General features: G+C 36.7%; 2 protein-coding genes across 3 annotated transcripts in view; both read left to right on the forward strand.

Moving 5' to 3' along the window:
- The window catches only part of LOC127477659 (macrophage mannose receptor 1-like), a 30,697-nt gene extending 22,952 nt beyond the window's left edge, over positions 1-7,745 (forward strand). The window contains exons 23-29 of the mRNA XM_051802304.1: positions 60-289; positions 785-950; positions 2,307-2,453; positions 3,520-3,636; positions 4,471-4,638; positions 6,407-6,436; positions 6,820-7,745. Of these exons, the coding sequence (XP_051658264.1) occupies positions 60-289; positions 785-950; positions 2,307-2,453; positions 3,520-3,636; positions 4,471-4,638; positions 6,407-6,436; positions 6,820-7,064 (1,103 nt within the window). The 3' untranslated portion in view covers positions 7,065-7,745. The remainder of the gene's footprint in view (positions 1-59; positions 290-784; positions 951-2,306; positions 2,454-3,519; positions 3,637-4,470; positions 4,639-6,406; positions 6,437-6,819) is intronic.
- Positions 7,746-9,423: 1,678 nt separating this feature from the next.
- LOC127477655 (macrophage mannose receptor 1-like) overlaps positions 9,424-25,474 on the forward strand; it is a 32,178-nt gene continuing 16,127 nt past the window's right edge. The window contains exons 1-15 of one of the 2 annotated variants that reach the window (XM_051802278.1): positions 9,424-9,606; positions 11,851-12,246; positions 13,359-13,532; positions 15,375-15,533; positions 16,353-16,466; positions 17,799-17,945; positions 18,828-19,010; positions 19,557-19,714; positions 20,109-20,219; positions 21,377-21,492; positions 21,922-22,070; positions 23,090-23,289; positions 23,583-23,710; positions 24,330-24,417; positions 25,020-25,149. In XM_051802278.1, the coding sequence (XP_051658238.1) occupies positions 9,537-9,606; positions 11,851-12,246; positions 13,359-13,532; positions 15,375-15,533; positions 16,353-16,466; positions 17,799-17,945; positions 18,828-19,010; positions 19,557-19,714; positions 20,109-20,219; positions 21,377-21,492; positions 21,922-22,070; positions 23,090-23,289; positions 23,583-23,710; positions 24,330-24,417; positions 25,020-25,149 (2,323 nt within the window). In that variant the 5' untranslated portion in view covers positions 9,424-9,536. The remainder of the gene's footprint in view (positions 9,607-11,850; positions 12,247-13,358; positions 13,533-15,374; positions 15,534-16,352; positions 16,467-17,798; positions 17,946-18,827; positions 19,011-19,556; positions 19,715-20,108; positions 20,220-21,376; positions 21,493-21,921; positions 22,071-23,089; positions 23,290-23,582; positions 23,711-24,329; positions 24,418-25,019; positions 25,150-25,474) is intronic. The other variant, XM_051802279.1, reaches the window with a different exon arrangement.

Raw genomic sequence — 25,474 nt, forward strand, 5'->3', positions numbered from 1 at the left:
TGCTATCTCACAGCTAGTAATTTTCCCCTTCCTCTCAAATTTGTACCTCTTTCCAACAGAGCCCGAACTGTTTTATTCCACAAGTGCTCCAGATTCTGATTTCATCCATTATGGTAACAGCAGCTATTTAATCATTCCTTCTAAAATGAATTGGGAAGAAGCAAGAAAAGCCTGCAAGGAGAAATCTTCAGAGCTTGCCAGCATTTTTGATTATTACAGTAATATATTCTTGCTGCTGCAGGCAGTGCAATATGGAGAGCCTTTATGGATTGGGCTCAACAGTAATGTGGTAAGATTAATAAATTTGTAGTTAGTGCAGTTAAATGCTATGATTGGGTTACTATCAGCAAAAAAGGGGAGAAAGTAATACTAAACATAGACTCAAGAATTTCTGCTCCTGCATATTTATCTTTTCTTCCTTACAAAGTAATAATTTTCTCAGGTTTTTCATAGTGATAGCTGCAGTTTACTCCTGAATGTTTCTCCTCAAAACTCCACTGGAGCTTAACGTGCTTGTTTGACAACCAGCCCTGAGACCTTTTTCCACCTGAGCTTTCCATGGATTTCATGTTTCCCAGCATGGGAGGCATACTGCTGTGTCTTGTTTTTATGTTGCCGAATCCTGATTCAGTATTTTAAACCAGTATTTTAACAGTACTAGGACAGATATACAAACTGAGGTGTATATATCACTTTGAAAATGTGCTTTTGTGTAACTCCATTTACCTGAAACAGCAGATGAAGAGTGTAGAAAAATTATGTTAAATGTCTGTTTCAATTTTAGAATCCTGGCTATTATAGATGGACCGATAAAGAGAAAATAAGCTTTTCTAAGTGGGACTATGGAGAACCAAAACAGAAAGTAGCCTGTGTCTATCTGAAGCTCTCTGGGGCCTGGAAAACAGCATCTTGTAATGAAAAGCATCTTCCTCTCTGCAAAAAATTTGAGGGTAAGCTATGGTGATTTTTGGTTTTATGGCAGAAACCTTACTTTATCTGCTTTGACTGAAATATAAAATTCTAAGTACATATAAAGGAATAATAAGCCTGAGTATGCAATGTCATTACCTTTATTTTGCAAGAACAATACTTTATTTTGATGGTGTTGTCATTCACCAGCCAAGATATTGCCATTTTACTGGACTGGAGTGATAGCTGCCTTGGGAGCAGGCAGACAGCTCATAGAGATTGTGGGAGCATTAAGCATTTCACATGAAGTCTAGAATGTAAAATGTTTCGCTGACAGGGGGTTTGTGGGAAGGCCTCTAATAAATGAAGTCCATTCAGTATAAAATAAATTTGGTTTCTTCAACATATATGCATCATTCATACACTGATTATTACATCATTTCTATAAGATTCTAAAAACTGGGTAAAGGAGGGAGAGTTGTATCTAATAAAAAAAGAGTCTGGTATTGGTCCAAACAAAAGTTCATACTTCCTAGGGATTCTATGGGTACCGCTGAGAAATACTACACAGTTAAAGCTATAGGCAAACCTCAGGATGGGACTGAACCTTTTTGCTTTCTCATTTCTAATACAGTAACACATTTTAGCTCTAGTGACGCAGACTTAATGGAAATTCAGAGTTTATTTTGATATGATTTTGTGTTTGGTTTTTTTTTTTAATTTCTTTTCCAGGCCATACTTTGAACTTCATATCTGTTAATTTGCAACTTTTGCTTTAAAAACACATGTACTAACTGACAATGTTGCTGTTTCTTTCCATAATATCATTGCTTGCAGGAAAATGAGGAGCTACTACATAAACGTTCAGTGAGCCTCAAATTATTCTATGCATTGTCAGAGTGAAAGAAATTTTATGTAAGGATTGTTATCTTGAGGAAAATATTAAATGGGAAATTTCCACAGTAAACTAGTGTTTAGATGACATTTCATTTAAAAACAAACTTATTTGAACATCTTGAGGGTTTGGGAGTTATCTGGTTTGGGGGTTGGGGTTTTTTTTCTGCTTTTTACTGTTTCTTTTATTTATACAAATTTTTTGATTATAACAACATAAACTAGAACCAAAATCTCTGAACACTCAAATATCCTTGAGACAGTTCAAGTCTGATTCAGTTAGTAACACAGAAGAGTCCAGGTTCACATTGAGTCATCCACTTGCTGCTGAGTATTCCTGTTCCTCATAGTCAGTCTTGACTTAGTCACTGATAATTCTAGCACTATGTGCCAAAGAATATTTTAAGTATTTTAAGAAAAGGTGTTTTTAATACTTGATTTCATATTTGAAGAACTGCAATCCCTACTGAAAGAAAGTATCCATAATATCTCATTTCTTCTAGGCGTACTTCCTTCTGATCCCCCACAGGATATTGGAAAATGTCCCGAATCTGATCACATATCTTGGATTCCTTTCCGAAGCCACTGCTATTACTTCAATGCCAATGAAATGAGCTGGGCTCAGTCTGTGACTCAGTGCATTCAATCAGGTAATTATTCTTTTTACCCAAAGATAGGATTTCAATCTTGACATAAAAAAGAAGACTTTAAAAAAAGTCTTGAAAAGTAATACTGCAAAATCTACAAATACTAAAAAAAAAGGAAAATAAATGTCTCATTTATTTCCCACCATTCTGTGCTTTTCAGCTATGTTGAACTTAAGGTGATCAGATTTCCTTGTTTTATTTTTCAGCTGTGCTTGTTTCTCGTTATATTTCTTCCTTCACAAAGTTTCTCTTTATAGTAATATTTAAAATTTTATGTAATTAAAAAAAAAATCAAAACAAAACAAAGCAAAACACCTGTTTCTGGCCTTATCCCTTCTTTTCCATATTTTGCCCTACACAATAGTCAAAGTAAATATCATAATAACAATCACTCCTTTCTAACACATATCACCTTTTTGTGATGTGAAAGGGGTTGCATGTGCTGCCTGGAAGCCCTCGATTGACCAGCAAGGCTCCCTGGCAGACTACAGAGCCAGAGGAAGGCAAACATTTCCCTCCCCCTCCTTGGGGACATCTGGTCCTGGCCAAGGCCAGGAGCTGCACCTTGGCACTCTTTCACCTATGCTGCTGAGTCATCACCTACCTCATCCCTATCTCAGGAGGCTGTGAAAGAGAAAAGGAAGCACTATACTGCCCAAAAGAAATGGATCCTTTGTTTAATATCTTTTTAGCTCCTCTTGGCCCTCTTACTTTACCACCATTGCCAGTTTGTGGTTTGACAGGATGACATGTAGCAATTCAAAGAGCAAATGAATAATCATCCATAATTCCTATTAAAAAATATCATCCAATCACTTGAAAATATAGTGCATTTTGCCTGGTGTTTAAAAATCATCATCTTCACTGTGCTTTCATGTCTTTCAGTTCTGATGACATCAGTCACTGTCTGTGCTGTTCCTCTACAGCTGGACATGATTCTCTGGTTTCTATTCAAACACTTGTTTACTCCCTGCCTGCAGGAGAGGTTTTATTATTAACTTTACCCTATCTCAAAAGCTGTAACTATGTTGGAGATACCTCCAATCATCTTCTATTGTTTTGTTAATAGGTGGTATGTTGACTTCTGTAGAAGATCCAACTGAATCCAACTTTTTAGTAGAACATGCAGACTTATACACAAGCAAGACAAGTGGCTTTTGGATAGGAATCTACAGAAATGTAAAGGGTAACTATTCTAAGTACTATAAATAAACATAAATAGACTTTATTAAATGGGCAAAAATATTAATAAGACACATTGTTTTTAAGCAACTAATTGAAGTACAGTAGAAGTTCTGACCTCAGCCCTCCCTGAGGACACCTCCTATTCCTGGTCTGCGAGAAAGCCTTTCCCAGTGGGGTTCATGTTCTGTCTGAGGAGTACCCATGTAGGAGCTGGGGGTGTCCAGCTGGAACCCACAGCATTAAGCTTCTCTCTGTCTCTGTATGGAGAAATTTAGGCTGCTGGCTAAAGAGTGCAGTGGAAAACACACATCTGGAAAAAAACATTGGTATCAATCCACAGACAGTCAGAAAGGATTTTATTTTAGATTATTTTCAGCTCATTGAAACATCAAAAATTTCTTTCAGAGTTTATACAAAAAAGAAAAGTTTTAATTTTAACTAAACATATGTTTAAGTATTGCAATAAAAGTTGCTTGATTTTCACTGGATGCTGCTGAAATAATGATTTAGAAATTAGAATAAAAAAGCATAGATTTAGCTTTTTTCAGTTTGAAACTTTAGTATCCTAGACAAAAATATGGAGCAATATAAATTAAAACTAAGTTATGACTGAAAAATCTGCAAATCATAATGTGGAAAAGCAATTACACCCTTTTTGAGAAGAGAATTAATTACAATCAAATCAAATGCATTAGAAAACAACTGCAGATGGAATTTTTGAAGAAAGTATTATTGCTTTATTAGGCTGAATAAAGTAATATTGCCTTAATATTCACTAAGGTGAAGACCTTTCATGTGGACCTACTAGTATTGATAGTAACATTTGCAACATTAGGGCAACTGCTTTGGCAAGACAACAGTGCCTTAGACTTTGTCAACTGGAGTGAAGGAACCCCCTCAGAGGACCAGCTTGATTATTGCGTGGAGTTGTCTGCGTCCACGGGTTACTGGAGTATCCTTCCTTGCTCTTCCCAAAAGGGTTTTATTTGTAAGAAGCCAAAGAGTAAGTGAATTTTTTAATATTTGTTCTTGATGTTTAAGGGTTTTTTTAGTAGTACTAGCACAATATGATCATTACAAAAGATCAACATAAAACAGTCCTGCTTATCACCTGTTACAGTGTTCAGACAAAAATATTTTTATATTGACTTATCCTTTTTTTGTTTGCCCTATTCATGATTCCTTGCTTCATAACCTCAGATTTGCTTACATTCTGTGATGAATATTCAATTAATAATTAAAAATTATCAATATTTTCTGAAAAAAAATTTAAACTCTGTTGTTTTGTTCCTCTCCAACATAAACACATCTTTTCCTACTAACCCCATCTTTTCCTACAAACATTCCTATTGTCTTTCTGTGGAACAAGGGCTGCATCAATAATTTGCTATTCTTCCTCTTGCTGTACTGTGATACATGTTGTTCCAGTAGGAGATGGATGAAGCAATTCTATTTAAATAACAACAGAACGGAAGCATGATCCAGAGAGCATATAGTGACCTTTGAAAAGAGTAGAAGTGTTTTGGTTAGCATTTTTTTTTTTTTAATATTGTGTTTCTGTGCAACTGAGCACCATCTGCTTTGGTCAGGAAGTAGAAATATCAGAATATTTTGAGCCAAGTAGCCATGTGGTTATTTTGAAGTTTAACTGTTAATTCTGAAAAAAAGCCTGATTTCCTGCCCTGTTTCACAACACTGAGGTTCAGGATGTTTCTGAGGTTCAATCCTTCGCCCCAAAGCAAAGCTGCAGCTGAGGCGGGAAGCAGCAGTCACAGCAGCGTTCGGCAGTGTTCAGGGCATGTTCTGAAAAGGAAAATCCTGCTTTTAGGAAAACTCCTAGTTTTCTTTTGGTAGTCAGGCAATGGACACTACTGAATGCTAATTCTTTCTTACCAGATGTGTCATTAAGTATAAACTCACTGTCAACACACACTTTGTTTGACGGGTTTGACTGCGAGTGGCCCCGACATGCAAGCTAAAGTACAGAGGATATTCCCTGACACGGGGTTCTCCGGCAGAACAGTGTTTCAGCACAACTAAATACTCATTCCATTACAGCCAGCTCTGCATACTTTCACAGAACAAATTCAACTCTTGCTTTTCCTTCGTGCTCACAAACACAGGAAAGCTCAATGCATTGCTTTGCTGCTGCCGCAGCAGCCCAGCTCTTGCTGTATCCCACTCTGCCTGGGGGTCCCACTGCCCATGGGGAAGATCCACCCTTGCCGTGGCCTCCACCCAACTCCCACCAGCTCACATCCAGCGCACAGGAAAAACCTTGCAGATGGCGCCCTCTGTGCACAGCCGGGAAAAGCCGCACAAGAAAACTTGCGCTTACAAATTTAAATACAGATGCAAATGAATTTTGGTAAACTAAGGCCTGCTGGGTCTCAAAGCAATTGTGTGCAGTACGGGAACACTCACTGTTGATCAAGTCGTTCCCAGTCTCTGCAGGAATCAGACCCATGATTAACATGGTTTGTTAATCAGGGGAGAAAAGGCAGTCCATCTAAAGCAGTCAGAAACTACCAGTGCTTAGACACTTTTTGGTTTTAAAAAAAGAAGCAAGAAGAGGGCTTTAATATGCAAAACAATGCATTTTTATTAAAGGAAATATCTGTCACACATTTTCATCTCTGTTAATTTAGCAGTTGTGTTTCCAGGAGAAATTATGATGTGCAGATTACCAGACCTTTTGCTAACATGAAACTGTCAGGAAAAAATGTGACCTTTTTAGATTTTGACTAAACATTTGTCTTTATCTTTGACAGCTATTCTTAAAGCAACTGCAAATGTGGAAGGTAGGATTTTTTTTCCTTCCAAATTGTTTCAAAGATACATGAAAATAAAAACTTTGGGGTTTTAATTAACTTAATATTATTTATTTGGTTTATATATATTTATTTATATGGATTAATTTACTTAGTTGACATTGAATTCTTTCCCAGCATAATATAGCAGTACCTACAGGACAGAGGGCATCCCAGGATAAGCAAATGCTTTGGTAAATTGATCATCCCCTCCTTGCTCCTTCTTCTGCATGCTAAAATCAATGAGGAGGACTGACCCAGAGACAATATGATAGATTTTAACCCTTGTAATTAAAAAAGGGGGAAAATATAGTTTTCATACTTATTTATGGCTACAGTAAATCAATTTCTATTTGCTTTGTATTTATTTACAGATGCCAAAAGGGACAAAGCCAATGGTCACCTGAATATGTGGATACTACTCACTCTGGTCCTCATAATTTTATTAGGGATGGGCTTCATGATTTATTTTGCATTCAAGATCAAAACTCGAAGTGGCACTGCAAGAAAGGAGAGGTGGTGCAGCAGACAGATAGAATGCAGCCATGCCCTACCTGGAGGGGACAATGAAATTGATTCTGCCAGCAACAAAGAAAAAAATGAACACAGTGTTGTCTGATGGGATAAACCAGCCAAACTAAATGGTTAAGCTTAAAAAAATATAGCTGAAACAAAGTAAATCTTAGTCTTTATTAGGTGCATGTAACTTCTACTATGAAGTAAAACTGGCAGTTATTCCTTTGGTAAGGATGAAGAACTATTGCTCTGTGCACTTCAATAAATATTCTCAGGTATTGATTAAGTTGGTACTGCACAAAATGGCTAATTAGGCAAACATGAAAAACAACAGAACTAGTGGGAATTTAGATTTAAATGTTATGAGTTAATACCATAGTGTTGTTTTTATTTAGAGATTTGTGGCAGCAGTGCATACAGAGTCAAGACTAATATTGAGCACTCTTTTTGCTGAGTACTCAGCCCTAATGCCAGCACCTTGAACATATCTAACCATACTGTACTGAAGCATGCACACTGTTACTCAAGTAAAGTGGTGTTTGGAACAAACAGAGATTTACATGAACTGTCTGTCCCCATTGTTGTCCCTGTCTTCACTCTTTACACAAATATATATCTTGCTTGTGATAATATTACAAGTGAAATGCAAATACTTGTCCTTCATGGCTTCAACTTGGATTTTGCAAAACAAGTAAATCTTGGCAAACAGTCTTATTCTATGGCTTTGAATTTTTTTTATCAATTATGAACATGGAGGCATATCAATAAATGATCTATATATTACATAATAATACTTTGGTGTTTTTAATTTAGCATGCAGAGATGTTACACAGTTCAGTGACCAAATGAGTCATCTACCTTAAAAGAGAGGCTAACAGGAGGAAACACAGAAACATGAACAAGGCACATGACTAAAAAAGGCATAAATAAACTATAAAATAAAGTAGATGCCAAATAAAGCTGGGAGAATCCATTTCTGGTTTTATTTCACTTGACTGCTCATTTTAGGATGTCTTTGCTTAATATCCTCCACCTCTCTGATAAATAAACTGACAATTGGGCACTATGTCCATGCTACAGGCCAGTAAAGCAGTGGGGCACACCATAGTGCCTTGGTGTGAAACGTTTCAGAGGTTTACTGTGGTGTTTAAGCCTTCTATGAATTCTCTGTTGTCTATGACATACTGAAGGAAAAAAGATCTCAGGGATCTCTGGGAAAAACAAACCTTTAGAAAGTGCATAAGAACAATAGAGGGGATGTCAAATGGCACTGGATTGATAGTTTATAGATATGGCAATTAAACAAAACATATTGCAAAAGATAAGGAATAAAAGACATCTTGTACTCAAACTACTTTTACTGATAGTCTTCTTGATCTTACACCTTCTTTTTTCCCTTCATATAAGTTATAATATATACACATGTTTTAGGGTTTTTTGTAAATACTGAGACTGAATTGGATTCAGTGCTGTTTGATGGCTAATAATAAAGGCAAAGTAAATGAAAAGAGTTAACAGATGAAAAAAATTCCAAAATGATATCATCATTTAAAATCTTGATATTGATAACACAGCTCTGAAGACCCTGTACTTCTCTCACACTAAGTGATGCTTTGCCCTTGCAGAAAGTATTGTGAGATTTGTCTACATAATAAAGCCAAGAAAAATTTGAAAGGCAATTTCAGCTGAATATTTTTCCTTCTTTTTCTTCAAAATAAATAGGGCATTTTGCATCATAGCTGAAGTTCATTTTCACTTAATAAAGGACGGAAGCTCATTTGTAAAGTTTGAAAAAAGACCTCTTTCCTTGTCTCATTTTACACTTGGTATAAAGGAAAAATTAGATATTAAAATTCATTTGTACTTTATGGATTGAATAATTTTGAAAGAGTTTTTCTGCCAAAATCACTGGTTAACAGAAGGATTTGTAAAGATTTGGCTAATTTGTATTGGTTCTTCTAAGATAAATTCACATGAAATAACAGCAGAGTAGCTTTACTAGTTGATAAATCAGAGTAGATAAAAGCCAGGTATATACATAGTGCCCAGTTTGTCAAGTCACCAAGCAAAATTAAATTGTCCTGTCTGGGTTAATTTTTCACTGAAATAGTTAAAATTGCTCACTCCATCAAATGAAACATCATTTGTAGCAGTGAAGACTTATCTGCCTGAGAAATTTGCATATATTTTTCTCTGAGTTTCCTAGGTATTTATTTAAAATACTTCCACTTAAGTGCACTCCCTACTTTGTCTTTGAGGGTCAGAATGTTACAATTTCAAGCAGAACCAAGAATGTTAAAAATAATTCATCGGAACGATGTTGAACTGTTAAAACTTTGCCACTTGCATTTGAATGGATGGAAATTTCACTTTCAGATGCAAAGTCTGAATTTTGTAATTATTTATAGATTTCAAAATACCACATGTGACAGGATATTTCCTTATTTAGAGCCAGAGTTTTCTCTTTCAACTAAAAATCTCCAAAACTGAGAAGGAACCAGCACCAACTGATTCCTTAAGGACCTCCACTGCAGCAACCAATTTCAGCTCATCTCTTTGCAAATAAGAAGACAGAATGAAACACTTGACCTTTTCTACAGTCTTAGTTTTTCTCTCATTTGTTTGTACTGCTTTTCAGACACTTGGTGAGTCTATTTTTTCCTATCCTCTGAAAAAGTGGATGTGAAAGTGGGCATCTTTGTTGTCTTGCTGGTTTCTCAGGTTCTTTAAGATTTTTACACAGCTTGACTACATTTCATATTTGTCCTAACAGGAGTGATCCACAGGAACTTATAAAAGATAGATACAAATGATGTTCTTTTTCCTTTAAAAGAGTTGGGAAGAGTAAAAAAGGGGTAAAGCTGGGAATCAGTGCATAAAGATTGACTTTTGGGTAAAAATTAGTTATTGATTATGTCTGCTCTGTGAAGTAGATGGACTTCACAGGGTGCTCCATAGTCCTTGTCTGTATATGTGACTGAATTAGAAAAAATCAAAAAGAAAAAGGAATTAAATAGGGTGTTTTATGTGTAGCCTTAGCATGAGATTGTGTGGGATGAGATGGAACTTGTGGATTGATATAAGATGTAACACTGTGGCTACACAGATGCCAGTGGAAAAAAAAATTAGAAATATATGGGAGTCAAGAATAGCCCTGGAATAACCATTACAGCTTTCAGAGTAAGGAGGAGAGGCATAGTTAAGGTTCTGAAGTTGACTAAAGACAGATCACAGCTCCCTTTTGATGTAAGGATGATGACAATGTTCAAGGACATTTTTTCTTTATCCTTCACTTCATTAGATTTGTGAAAGCAGATGCTGTGCCATGTGAGCTGCAAAAGCAGATGCTGTGCCATGTGAGCTGCGCCAGCACTGCCCTGTGCAAAAAGGGGGTCTCCTACCTGGTCTGTGAGCTGGGAACCAAACCCACAAGTAGGAACCTCACAGTTTCCAGCAAGAACTTGTATTATTGGTCCCAAAAATACTATGAGGGACAATAGCTGAAACTTAGGGGACTACACTAAGCACCTATTTATTTAGCAGTAAGAAATTAAAGATTTAATAATATTTAAAACATTTTGGCAAAATGGACAAGAAAAGAAGAAACTAGGTCTCAGCCTCAAATTTAGATTTGCAGAAGTGGCACTTCCATGTTTTACTGAGCTGATCTAAGTAATACAGGGACTTTCTGTGAGGGCTCAAGAACTATTCTTTCTGTTACAGCATCCCAGAATTTTACAGACACTTTCTCCTCTGTTCACTACTTAACAGTGGCTTGCCCTAACATCCTTCAGTTCTAGAAATTTACTTTAGTGTTTGGAGGGGTAGCTCACTGTCCCTTATGTCTTATTCTATCAGATGGATATGGGAACAACGCTGTATTTCTGTTTCCAGGTAGTGATTTGAGGTCCAGAGAACTGAAGGGTAAAGCTTAGCCCTTCTGTTCCATAGGTCCTAGAATATTCCTTGTAGTCCAAATTCCAATCCCTCATGACCCAAAACCATACCCAGGAAGCTGTATGCTTCCTGGAATTTTGAAAAGCATGCAGCTGTGTGCTCAGGCTGACCTACCTTGCATGTCGATAGTACAGCTGCAGTTCTGGACAGTCCTTACCAGCAGGGGATACTTGTTTCAAAGGATTACTAAATTAGGCTGCCTGCAACTCTTTGAGAGTGTTAAGCATGTTATTCAACACTCACATTGCACTATCACAGTGGCCCACACCTGTAGCATCTGTACATCCATATGCTGCCCAGTTCTTGTGAGAATGTTTGTGATTTGATTGTGTGAATTGTGTTGACTTCTTATGATGGACATACTAATGAAAGGATACTGGAATAAGGCAAGATAATGAGTCACCATTACTCAGGTTTTTAATTCTAAAAAAAACCCCCAAACCATAACAGAACATGCCAATTCCAGAAGGAGCAAGAGTCACAGAAGGTGCACTTATTTAACTGTTTTAAGCACAAATGCCACCCCATGGAAGTGTATGGGACATGAGCTAAATCTATAATGCATGAAGTGATGGCAAACTTACAAATTTTCAGTAAGGTCTCTTTTGGAAATCTTGAATGAAATGTGCATTTCGGGAGAAAATTAAATTCCATTATAATGATGACATTTTTGAAGTTGCCATAATGTGTTTTATGTATTCTTAATTCTCTGTATTGTATTTACATGTGGTTACATGAACTGCACTTATTTTCCCTCCCAGAATGAAATAAGTCTTGAAAATACCATTTGATCCTTTCAAATGTGACTCATATTTGCAGTCTCCTGACATGACTCAGATCAGCATAGAATCAACAGCTCATCTTTCTCTGCACAAGCTCCTTCACCATGTGCTCACCATAAATACAGTAATCCTGACTGTTTTGTTTTACAGACGGTGAAATATTTTTAATATACAATGAGGATATTAAGCTCTGTTTAAGTGCTCAGAGTTCTGAGGCAGTCACTACAGCCACGTGCAGGAAAAACACTGACTTACAAAAATTCAGGTGGGTCTCTGATCATCAACTGATGAGCGTGGCATTTGCACAATGTTTGGGAGTGCCCTACAAGCAAAACCATGCTAAAATTTCTCTGTACCCATGCAACAAGAAAAGTGAATTCCAGAAATGGGAATGCAGACATGAGACCTTGACAATCCAAGGGGAAGATTTCTTTCTCAGTGCTGGCAAAAAAGGAGAAAACATTGTGCTGAAAACAGGATCAGAGACAATGAATAAATGGAAGATCTATGGAACTATGGATGATTTGTGTTCTCGAGGCCATGAAGGTAAAGTTTAAAGGTTAACCTTGATGGTTTATTGAATGCGTTTGTTTGCCATCACAGATATGGTTCTATGACTTCTGCTCCCCTTAGTCTAACATCACCTGTTCCCCCTGAGGCAATGGTGGACTAGAGGATGATTAGTTCACATATTCAGGCTTGTATCCTTGTATCTCCATCCTGGAGAAACACAGCTGCTTAGGTTCAGACAGCATGCAGTATATGCAAAAAATGTGCTTTATTTTTTCTTTACTTTTAAAGCAAAGGTGGAGGTTATTTTTAATTGTTAGCACTTTTCTCAGTGATGCTTAGCAATAATACAAGAGGCAGTGGAAAAAAACTGATGCACAGAAAATTCCACCTGAATATGAGGACGAACTTCTTTACTGTGCAAATGACCAACTACTGGAACAGATTGCCCAGAGAGGTTGTGGAGTATCCCTCACTGGAGACATTCAATATCTGTCTGGACACAACCCTATGCCATATGGCCTAGGATGGCCCTGCTTAAGCAGGGAGGTTGGGCCAGATCATCCACTGTGGTCCCTCCCAACCTGACCCATTTTGTCATTCTATGACTATAATCAAAGCACTTGATTTAACTGTATACTCTTACTACTGAGACTGCATTAGTATTGTTGGAAGAAAGGTAAAAATCTCTAAGTAATAGACCAGTATTAAATGTAAGGAAATAATTCCATGCATGCTACCTTCAGTTGCTCTACAAGATTTCAGATGCCAAGAATTGCGCAACATTTAACAATTAAATCAATGGCTTACTTTTAATGAATGATAGGAAATTAAGTTACATAATAAAACAATTTCTACTTTTAGAAAATTATATTTAAATATATAAGACAAAAATCTCTACAGTTCTTTCATAGTTGGCTACAGTATGAAACTGCTCTATTTCCAGCTGTTACAGCTGATGATGTACCCCAAAAGGAAACAGTAAATTGCAAGCCCTACCAAGAACTTTCACGAAAGACACTGCTGGTGACAGCAGTTTCCCTGTTACACTGGAGTAACACTTGCCATGCTTTCTCCATGCAGTCTTATGGAGTGTACAGATATGTAGATTCATGTACATGTAATAAAATTTATCTTTGCCCCCTCAGATCTGTTTACACTGTTAGGAAATTCCAACGGAGCTCCGTGTACCTTCCCCTTCCAGCTGAGTGGTAGATGGTATGTCGAGTGCACTGCTGCTGGCAGGTCAGATGGCTTGCTCTGGTGTGCAACAACACCCGACTTCAACGTGGACCATTTGTATGGGTTCTGTCCAACTGCCAGTAAGTCCCACATGCTGACATAAATATTATAACACAACATTGCTCGGTAACTAGATCAATACTGAGATGCTGTCAATAATATGGAAAGGAAAAACCTTATAATGACCTAATTTTGCTCAAAAATGTCTCTCTCACAACATAATATTCCTAACAGAAAAATTAATCTGTTTGCTATTAGTCTGTAGTCAGGCTGAAAGTTGTCTGGGTGTGTCCATCAGTAGTCAACACACAGGAAAAGAGCAGTGTGCTTTAATATGACTGTCTTCAGCATAGAATCACCTGAAAATTGAGACTCTATTCACAGACTAATACTCATTGATACTTGGGGTAGCAGTAGTATAACCTTTTCTACCCAAACAAAGCCCTGTTCTGTATAACAAGATTAGTCTACAGTACATGGGAGTATGCATTTTGTCTTCTGAAAGACATAAAATAAGAAGACTGGCTCAAAGATCTTACTGAAATAGTAGCACTGTCAGCATTTCCCTTGTAACGTTTCAGAATACATTACAAGATAAAGCTACATGAACAGATAAAAGTATGTGCACTGGGGTGCAGGATGAAGAACACCAAAATACGATGTTAATGAAGATATTAAAAATGCTGCCTCAAAGCTAATTTTTCAGTGTGATACCACAGAATCAGCATTTGTCATTTTGATAGGAGCATTGCACTGGGAAATCAGGTTCATCTCACTCACAACCGCCAACTACCACCATCATTTTGACTGATTTGGTGAAAATTATTCCCTGGTGCAATATTGCAAGCAGTAGCTTGAAAAATCCCATAACATCCTCTCTATATAAACTAGAAAACATGAAGTATTTGGCATTATAAAATTGATGGGACATTATCACTAACGTTTGGGTCTACAGTTAAAAAAGAATGTTAAAAATCTGTGAATCAGCAAAAAATAAACACAATAAGAAATAGAAAACATTTCCTCTAATAAACATTCAAGAAATTTAATATCTTTTTCTCAACAAAAGCAAAATTTAGGACAAGTTGTAATCACAGCTTATTTCAGTACTTGCCCAGGGAAGAGTTTTGCTAACAGTGAGCTCTCAGAAGACAATTTCTAAACTCCAGAACACATGCCAGACAACAAATACAATTCCAGCTCCTCATCTACTCCTCACTGGACCCTTCCCCAACTCTCTTGCCCTTCTCAATGTCTTTCTTTGGGCAAGGAGCCCAAAACTGAACCCAATATTTGAGGTGAGGTGTCACCAGTGTCCCCCAAGTACAGGGGGACAATCACTGTCCTGGTCCTGCTGGCCCCACTATTCCTGATACAAACCAGGATGCCACTGGTCTTCTTGGCCACCTGGGCACACTGCTGGCTCATGTTCAGCTGGTTATCAAACAACACCTCCAAGTTCTTTTCCACTGGAAAGCTTTCCAGCTGTTCTCTTCCAAGCCTGTAGAATCGTAAATGTAATTAGTGATGGCATAATTTCAAAAGCAAAGTTTCCATTACTGGAAATGTTTGTACTTCAGTTGTGTTTCAGCCAAGAATAAACTTGGACATAATCTGTGATCTGCTGAACAGGATTTCAGAGTAGACAACGACCAAGATACAGTTTTGCTTTATTGATATCTTTACAATTTTTTTTTTATCTGGAGATTATAAAATTTGAAGAGGAAAGTAAAAAATAAAGAATGAAGGTCCATCTCTGCTACTTTAAATTGCAAACCCTCTTTTACTTAACAAAGATCAAGCTAACTTGCTTGCTCCAGAGTGTCATTTCACAAGTAAACTTGCAGTAGAATTTTGCCATAACATTTTGTGTAAAATGTTTATTACAAACTGAGATACTAAATCTCCTTTGTCTCACACAGACGATGACAGATTTTGGAGTACAGATCCTCTGACAGGAACCTACTACCAGATAAACTACCAGTCAGCTCTCACATGGCACCAAGCAAGGAAGAGCTGTCAGCAACAGAACGCAGAATTACTCAGTGTTACAGAGATACATGAACATATGTATCTAAGAGGTGAACTAATAATCAAGATTCAATAAAAAATGTGTCAGAGAGGTTTTTTGTAACTGATTTCAAAGGTTTCAGGGTTTCAAGCACTTTACAATGAATAACTGATGTAAAAAACCACATGTATATTATACATATATACTAATCAGAAATAGCAAAATTACTGTAAGTTAAACTTTTTATAGGTGGAACTTCTGTAAGTTGTGGAATTGCCATTTGAAATTATTTATACTATTATTTAAGAATTTCCAGATAATTAAGCAAAAGTTAGCTCAAGCTCAGAAAACACCAGAAAGGCTCTAGAAATGGACCTTAGAAGAAGAAACAACATTTTAGGAGGCAGTCATTATATGACTTACATGTTAATGAATCAGTATTCTTCATGTATATCTTCATGTATATCTAATAAAATAGTTTTTTGGAAATACCATGCAAATTTTATACAGAAGACTCCTAAAAATTTAAAGACTTTCTGGATGTATGCACATTCTGTAGGATGAAAGTTCAATGTCAATTGCATCACAATCAAGAAAAGTTGTAACAGTATTAATAATAGCAATTCAGTCTTTCCATTTAGAAACTTATTGTTTACATATAACTGTAGAATAGCACTAAATTCAGATAAACTACTTTGTAAAATAGTCTTTTGCAATTCTCTACCCTTTATTTACAGAAAAACCCCTTTGAGTTTATTACCAGTAAACATGGATTCTGTACTGAACTTAGAAATCACTAAGCAGACTTTTAATATCTTCTTCTAACCTTTGAAAATACAGAACATTTCCTAACAAATCTTATCGGAATTCCATTCTTTTGGTTGCCTAGATTTGATTGACAGCAAGAGATCCTCTCTCTGGATTGGGCTTAACAGCCTGAATCTCAACAGTGGCTGGCAGTGGAGTGGTGGCATTCCCTTCAGATACTTTAACTGGGCACCAGGTAATAATCTTTTTTAACAGTTTTAGGAATTAATATTTCTCATCAGTATGATGAATGCATATTAATTGAAGTCCTGTAGTATTCCCCATGAACATGAGGAAATGGAGCCGAAAGGTATGGGAGATGTGAGATGGAAAATCTGAGAATTATGCTTTCCTTCACTAGATGTACCTTATGGAATTTCAAGAAGAAGAACTAAATAGTCTCATCTCCTACCAGAAGCAGATAAAGTAAAAAGCACTAGATGAGCTGTAGCAAACTGGGAATGCCTCCAAGTCATTAAATCCTCTGTGTCTTTACAACTGTCACAAGGGTTATCAGATCCTGCAACCTGCAAGGACTCAGCTGTCAGTGAGCATCACTCTTGGAAAGTCTTCCTCTTATGCTTTTCTACTCTTCTATCCTCTTCAACATTCAAGAGAGCCTGTATCTTTGAAGCCCTCTTAATGATTGCCATGGCAACAATCAATTGCAGCAAATGCTGAATAAATCCAAGCATAGTCCATCTTTTGGCCTTTCTAAGTCTCAGAGATGTCACCTGCTTTTATCTGGCACAAAGGATGAAGGAAAAACCCAGAGCTGCTGAGTCTGGTACAGGATTTTGTACCTTCTGCTGAGCTGGTCAAATTCCTTAAGCCTTGCAGAGAAGAGGAGTTGGCTCTCAGGTCAACTGAGAGCTCCTGTATCCCCACAGGATGACTGTGATCATGAGTTCATATACACATTTCTAGTTAACTGCAAAATTGTTTTAAGTTGTAACTTTTGGGGGAGGGAGAATAAAAAAAGTAATTCATCACACTGTGGACCTCTCTGAGAAGAGGAAAACACTGACCATTCCCCAGATAGGGATCGTGGTCCTGGAGAAACTCCTGGAGGGTTCATTGAAGAGGTAAGCAGAGGAGAGACACTCAGCAATTGTGAGGAGGCTCTGCTTGCAGCAAGGCACAAATCTGCATCCAAGTTGCCAAAGGGCATGCAGAAATGACCTTTTCAAAGGGCCATTTAATGCAGCCTTTCCACCAGCACATAGTACAGTCTCTCTTCTGAGCAACCCAACAATTTTCACAAAACTTACAAGATTGTCTTATTTTTGAGACCATTATGCTGCCATCAAATGTGGTAGAAAGTGTGAATTATGAAATAAGCATTTAAAGAAATGTTTTGATGGGTACTTCTAAATTACATTTTCTTATCTCTGGTAGAAAAATAATTGTAGCAGTGAAGTCACGACCCTACAATTGACACATTAGAAGGCTGGATGTAAGTTGTTCTTTTAGTCGCTGACATAAAACCTGTGCTACATAAAAATAATTTGGTTTTTATTCCATGAAGGAAGCCCTGAGCCTGAGTCTGAGAAACTCTGTGCAGTACTAAATCCCAGAAGAGATGCTAAATGGGAAAACAAGCCATGTGATCTGAAACTCGGCTATATCTGTAAAAAGGAAAACTCTACAATGGATCCTTTCATTCTTTCATCAGGTATGTCAAGTAAATAAAAAAAACATTTTGATAAAGACAGAATTTGTGTCACTAAAATTATATTTAATGGCTATTTGAATTTTTTTTAAAAAGTAGGCATTGTAATTTGTTCTTCTGCTATGATGAGGGGTACAGAAAAAAGTATACTGTAATTTCTTTAGCCAAATATATTTAAAAACTGAAAATGTTCCTGGTACCCAGTAACCACAGAAGCATTTTTACTGGGATAAGCCGTACACTATCATGAAAGTGTCATGGTCTGCATGGACATGAAAATATAGTTAGAGATGCCTCATCCTTCCTGCAGTGCATTCTAATGAAAACACTGAAGTTTATCACTGAAGGCTTGACAAAGTGGCACTGGTAGGCTCAAAGCAACATCTTGGTGGTGTTGCCTGCAACCTAGAAAGATGGCAAAAAAGAGTAAGTTCCTTCAGAACACTTTTCTATTACGCTTCTCTCTGATTTATTTAATGAGACTCAGTATGGGAAGCCACGTGTGCAGAGAATTACTTGCACTACAGTAATAATGCCTTTATGAAATATGCAGAACATAACTGGGTAGGATATATTGTGTGGAAACACTATATATGAAATTCCAAAATATTACCCTGTCCAACAGTGAATACTTCACAGTAGTGAAGCCCAGTAACCACTGGCTCCAGTATTTTCCTCTTTTGTTAAAACGTGGTAGGTTTTTTGTAAAAGTACAGTGAGCAAAATCACACAGACTAAAATATATGTGTGAGGAATGAATAGAAGTACTGCTTATTTGTAATAACTTTAATTCTAATTAGTTAATTAACTGATTTTCAATGTAACAGCAATTATTTTAGACTTCTGTTTGCACTTTAAAAATTTGAAATATCTTTTGATTTTGAGGGAATGCAGAGCCTGTTAAATGCCCAGAAGGATGGTTACCCTATGGAGGTCACTGTTTCATGGTTCACAGAGACCCCAAAGAATGGAGAGAAGCCCTAATTTCCTGCAATGAGAGCAATGGCAATCTGGCCAGTATCCACAACCCTGAGGAGCATAGCTTCATACTGTCTCAGCTTGGCTACCGTGAGTGTTTCTACAGGGCAGTGTTTGGTACAAATGCAGAACTGTATTATTAGAAATCTTACAGGGTTTAAATAAAATAATTCTTACTCGTTTATTACAAACATTTATAGGGAAGGTCACAGATACATGGGTTAGAAAAACCTCAAACACCAACAAACCACAAGAGGAATCATTATGCTTTCTTCATTTTTGTTTTCATTCTTTTCAATTTGATTTTCATTTGTTTTTCACTGCATGAAATCACTTGAAGGAAATAACAGCTCTAGTTACTGCAGCATTTGGACTGATTATCTGCCTCAGACACCTTGTAGCTGTAGATACAGTAATGGACTTTACTGATAAAGCCAAGGAATCTTATTTCCCACTGGTATCTCATTTTTAACTTCTTGAAAGAAGAATGTGAATTAGGATTTAAAATAAACTCCTCTGTCTTTCAATATAGAAGAATTTGCATTGTAACATTGCAATTTCAGCTCATTTCCACAAAATCTTGTTTCAATGGACTGTTTCAACTTGGGTAATAACACAGATGAATCTCTGTTCTAGAAGCTGTGGATGAGCTGTGGATTGGCCTGAATGACCTCAAAACTCAAATGTACTTTGAGTGGAGTGATGGGACTCCTGTTACATATACCAAATGGTTGCCTGGAGAACCAACCCATGAAGTCAATGGGCAAGAAAATTGTGTCATTATGGCAGGAAAGGTGAATCATTCTTCATTTGTGTAGCACTGTACTATTTGAGTTTTGGTTATATTTCTAGGGGGTTCTTTTAATTCAACTTAGCAACAAATCAGAGAGTGGTATCTTCATTCAGACATATGATTGTCCTAAATGAAATTTAAAATGAAATTATATATAACTAGATGAACATTCATATCTGATCGTGAGTGCACACTATATGCCAAGCAAACTTTAACAGCCTGCCAGTGCCACTTAGAATAATATTAACCTCTTCATTAATTCACCTCTTCAGAATTCACTAAAAAGTACAGATCTTCATTGTCCCATTGAAACAATATTTAAAAGAAATAATAATGTTTCTAAAGGAAACAGGTTCTGCCTCACTGCTTTTCACCTCTTCCCAAATTGCAACTAGGATGGATACTGGGCAGACAATGCCTGTGACAGAAAGTTAGGTTACATCTGCAGAAGGGGCCCACTACAAGGAGTTTCTGAAACAGCAAAGACTGATCCTGCCTGCCTGAAGGTAAGAAGAAAGTATATCCAAGAATCTGGTTACCAAAAACCATTGTTTTCGTAAACTCCACTTGTCACTGAAACTATTTTTTTCTGTCTTCCCTAACAAGTGTGATTCTACAAAAAATTCAGGGTGATAATTTTCACTACAATCCCTTATTTAAAATAAAGTTATTTTGAATTTATTTTTAGAGAATGTGAGTCAGGTCTATTATCTCAGAACTCTCTGTGAAAGGGGCTAAAGCCATTACTGTGGTTTTCTGCATATTTTTTTATATTGTTCTACAACCAAGTGTGGTTATTGAAGCTGTAGTAGGGACTGCTAACAATTTCAGGACTATGTGACATGATGCAAGACGATGACAAATCTCACTATTCAAGACAAATCAAAACAATAAAATCACTTTTGAGTGAATTTGTTTTGAACCAATTATTGTATCTTACTCAGGGTTTTTTCCTTCTCTTTTCCCTCTTTTTACTTTTCTATTTACTACTGTTCTATATTTAGTAACCTTTCCCACAAGGCCCATATAAGGAGCAGAGTTGAGAGTCATTGTGCTCAATGGAACTAGGCAGCAGCCAAATACTGAACACAGATTTTATTTACCTTTCTTTGGTGCAGCAAGCAATCTATAGCTGCCATAAAAGGGAAAATGACTTAGAATTCACCCATAATTTTGAGGATTTTGCTTTTCAATTGTATTCATGTTACCTCTTCAGTCAGACTTTTAGGTGAGCTGATGAATTAAAGCAATTAATTAGTCTAGTTATTGTACGTTTAGCCTTGAAACATTAGGAAACTTGAGTCAGCATTTCTACTATAACACAGACTACTCTTTTTGATTCTGAGCAAGGAAATATTTTATTCACCTGATTCTAAATGCAGTCTCTGTTCTTAGAAGAGTCCTAAGTCCCTCTGACATTTTTAGCAGTAAAAATGTATCCATTATTAGTTGTCAAAAAGTGAGATTTATACGCATGAAATATCTTCTTTCTGCACTTAATGTTTGCTAAGTTTAATTTCCATTAGTCCACTGGAATTCAAATGAATACATTAACACATTAGGTTATATTAAAAATATGTTGATTTAAGAGTATTCACTGAAGTTCAGGTACTATAACATATACCTTTTTTTACTGCAACTACATTTCACATGTTCTTGACAGGGCTGGAAAAGACATGGTTTTTACTGCTACCTAGTTGGACATACCTCTGTAACATTTTCAGAAGCGAAGAAAACTTGTGAAAGGAGCAATGGTTATTTAACAAGTATAGGAGACAGGTATGAAAAAAAGCTTAAAAGTTGTATATCTGGTGCAACAATATTGGAATTTTAAAAAATAGTTGAGAACTTTTGGGGAAAAAAAAAGAAAAACAGATAACCACAGAATATCCCTTTTCTGAAATAAAAATAATTGATAAGCACAGTATGGATTTCCTAACTAAAAATAATTTACACATTGATGTTTTACAGTACTTTGAAAGGACAGACAAAAGCAATTTCTGCTCTGTAAACAGCAGCTTTTCAGTATAGCACAACTTCACTTGCTATTGAAGCTAGCATCTGAAACCCAGTTAAACAACATATTTCCATGTAAGAAAAAGGCTAACGGAGACCCCATTCATTCTAATCTTGTGAATTTTGGGATGCTGAAGAATGGAAAATTAAGGAAAAGCTAGGCTTAATGCCATCTGACTCCTGTCATTTCAGATATGAGCAAGCCTACCTAACCAGCCTTACTGGTCTGAGCTCTGAGAAGTATTTTTGGATTGGTCTCTCAGACAAAGAAGAGCAAGGGAGTTTCAAGTGGGTGACTGGTGAAGGTGTTCTGTACACAAACTGGAACGCAGCAATGCCTGGTACTCTGCCATTGGACTAAATTTATACTACTGAGGAACTTCCTGTGTTCTAATTCTAAACTGTTTTCCAACTTTGATAAAACACATCCATGATGACCCACAAACATTCTGCCTTTGAAACTGGAGCGTCTTTGATACATGTACTTGGCACTGCTGAGGTTGCAGCTTGAATTCCTAGTTCAGTTTTGGGCCCCTCACTACCAGAAAAACATTGGGCTGCTAGAATGGGTCCAGAGAAGGGCAATGAAGCTGGTGAAGGATTTGGAGCACAAGTCTGATGAGGAGTGTCTGAGGGAGCTAGGGTTGTTTAACCTGAAGAAAAGAACACACAGGGGGGACCTCATCACTCTCTACAACTACCTGAAAAGAGGTTGTAGCCACGTGGGGGCTGGGCCCTTCTCCCAAGTTACAAGAAACAGGGCAAGAGGAAATGGCCTCAAGTTGTGCCAGAAGACTTTTAGATTGGATATTAGGAAAGATTTCTTCACTGAAAGGGTGGTCAGGCCTTGTAATAGGCTGCCCAGGGAAGTGGCTGAGTCACCATTCCTGGAGGTGTTTACAAGATGTGTAGATGTGGCACTGAGGGACATGGTTTAGTGGTGGGCCTGACAGTGCTGGGTTAATGGTCTTAAAGATCTTTTCCAACCTAAATTATTCTATGATTTTTCTATGTTGCCATGAAAATATTTCTTTTCCGACTCCTCGTTGTTTACAAGAGCAAAATCAAACTGAGAAGAAAGGGTGAAATCCCTTCCATCCTTGGTGACAGGCTGCCAAATCCTTGCCATGAGTGGTATAGGAAAGAGGCAGGCAAGGGGCTGTTCATGCAGTCAAAGGGGAGGGCAGATGATGAATGACTTGACTTGCTGGTTTCCTCTTTTTACAAAGCTCTTCTTCTAAGTGGACACTACACTTAATATTTCAAATAATCTTTTGTAAATTAATCACATGAGTTGTAAAAATGTCAAGGGAACCACTGGAAAACACATTTCTTTTTTTTTTTTTTATATCTCACAAAGGGAGTGAAGCTGGTTGTGTTGCCCTAAGGACTGGAAATGCAGCTGGACTATGGGATGTTCAGAACTGTGAAGTAAAGGCAAAATTTCTCTGCAAAAAATTAGCTGAAAAAGTCACTGTTCCTCTTATTCCTGAAACTGTTCCTGATTCCAAATGTCCCTTGGGTTGGGATACAAGCAATAGCACTAATGCATGCTTCAGAGTAAGTACTGGTTTTTGCAACACTCCTACTCATTAAACAGAAGAGCACCAAATAGATCGGGAATCTAAACCTCACAGAAGGGCACGTTATAGCACAAATGTAATAAGTTTTTACACAAGTGTTCAAATATCACTGCAGTTTTCACTCTATCAATGATATGTAAGGTTATCCAATTAGCATACTTTTTAATCCATATTATACATGACAATTGTAATGGAAAGTTTTCCTGGTTTGCGTATACAAGGCATACGTTTAACACATTGTAAATACGGTGTTCTAACCTGCATCTACAGGATTTTGTGAGAGAAGGAAACCAAAAGAAAACATGGTTTGAAGCCCGAGATTTCTGCAGAGAAATAGGAGGAGACCTGGCTGCCATTAGAAGTGAAAAAGAGCAAACAGTGATAGAAAACTTAATAAAGTAAGCAAATGAGCTCCGTAATAATTGATAATTTGGTGTAACAACACATTATATAGTAATAAATTGTATTATTCTTGTGTTGCTCCTGAAATAATTTGTTGGAAATCTATCTGTTTTTCATCATCATAATAAGAAAAATAACTGAGAAAATGGCTCAGATGGGTAATGTTTTCAAAGAAATTTTTTGAATTCCCAAAGTTTTTCATAATCTGTAAACATTTTAAATTCAGAAAAAAATAACCCAACAAGAAAATTTGTTGAATGCTTCTCCTTCAGACCCTTTTCTAAGTTTGTTTATTGAACTATTTTGAAACTAAATTGTGTCTTCCAGCAGCCCTGAACACTTTATTTCTCAAAGAACACTTTAATCACAACATCAATGAAAGAAAACAATGTGCTCTGTTTTCAATACAACCATTTGCAAAGTAGGAAATTTTAAGGTGTGAACTTCACTTACTTGCCAATGGGAGTTTGCTAACCAACAGTACTTTTTGTTTTTAAAATTTCTGCTGTATTTGAAGTCTTCAATAAGTGTTATCGTCTCACATACCTTGTAAAATTGAGCAGCACTAACCATATATATCCTCTTTTTCCCCCACACACTTTTTTCACACTCTAGAAAAAAATCGCCATCATCTCAGCCTTTCTGGATAGGTTTGCAGTGTTTGGATCCTGACGGTGGGCTTTTCTGGAGTGACGGATCACCGGTGAGTGTTTCACTTCGCTAGTTTCTTTCTCTTCTGACTTTTTTGCTGCTGGAGCTGTTTCCATGACCAGTGTACTTAAGTTGCATAAGAATTTCAAAAAATGTCTACCTTGCAACTGGGTAACTCTAAATCATTATTCTTCACACTGGATTGGAAAAAAACCCACAAACAAAAAAAACAAGAAAAGGTCAATAAACCCTGAGGTTATACCATCACAACACTGATGATTACAACAGAGGACTAAGTTTGGCTACGGAGATGATTATCCAAGTCACAAATACATGAGAAAGGTCTCTCCTAACTTTTATTAGTCACTGGTGATATACTGCCATGTTCCTTTCCCCTGCTTTTTATTTATAATCTCATTTGATTCCAGTTTTCATGAGGCTGCTACAGTCTGTTAAATGCTGCATAAATTCAGAGCACTTCTTTTCTCTTGTGTAGTGTCTATAATTGCTTTAATAGCCCACATTGGCTGCACAGACAGAAGAGGAAAGAAAGAAGTGGTTTGAAACTTTGGCACCACTTCTCATTCCTTACAGAGTACAACTTTTTTCTCCTGTACGATAAGAATAAAAACTAAAGTTGTGTTTCCTCTGTAGGTGAATTATAAAGCAAAGGATTATTTTTACAATACTGCATTTGAATATTGTGGAACAATCACAGAAGACCCTTCATGGATTATGGAGCACTGTGAATACAGTCATAACTGGATTTGTGAAATAAAGAAAGGTAGGTTACTTTTTACCCTAAATTCACTTTAGGAAGAAGTTTAAGCTAAATTAAAACAGGAAACTCTGCAAATTACATACTGGTAAAAAAATTGGTTGATTTCGCAGGAATTTTGCATGTAGAAAAATAGATCAAGATATAGAAATACTTTCAGAATACAACATTTCATCTGTTAGTGATAAAATTTTTTGTTTTAGTTTGAAAAAATCCATGATACACTTTACTGAAATTATACTTCTTTAATTATGTAAACATAGAAAATAAGTTGAAAGAAGATCTTACCTTGTAAAATCCACTGCTCTGCACAAAAGCAGATTTTTGTCAA

The sequence above is a fragment of the Manacus candei genome, unplaced genomic scaffold (assembly GCF_025592945.1).
Source record: "Manacus candei isolate 608988 ecotype Guabito, Panama unplaced genomic scaffold, ASM2559294v1 h1tg000056l, whole genome shotgun sequence".
In the NCBI taxonomy this organism is placed as follows: Eukaryota; Metazoa; Chordata; class Aves; order Passeriformes; family Pipridae; genus Manacus; species Manacus candei.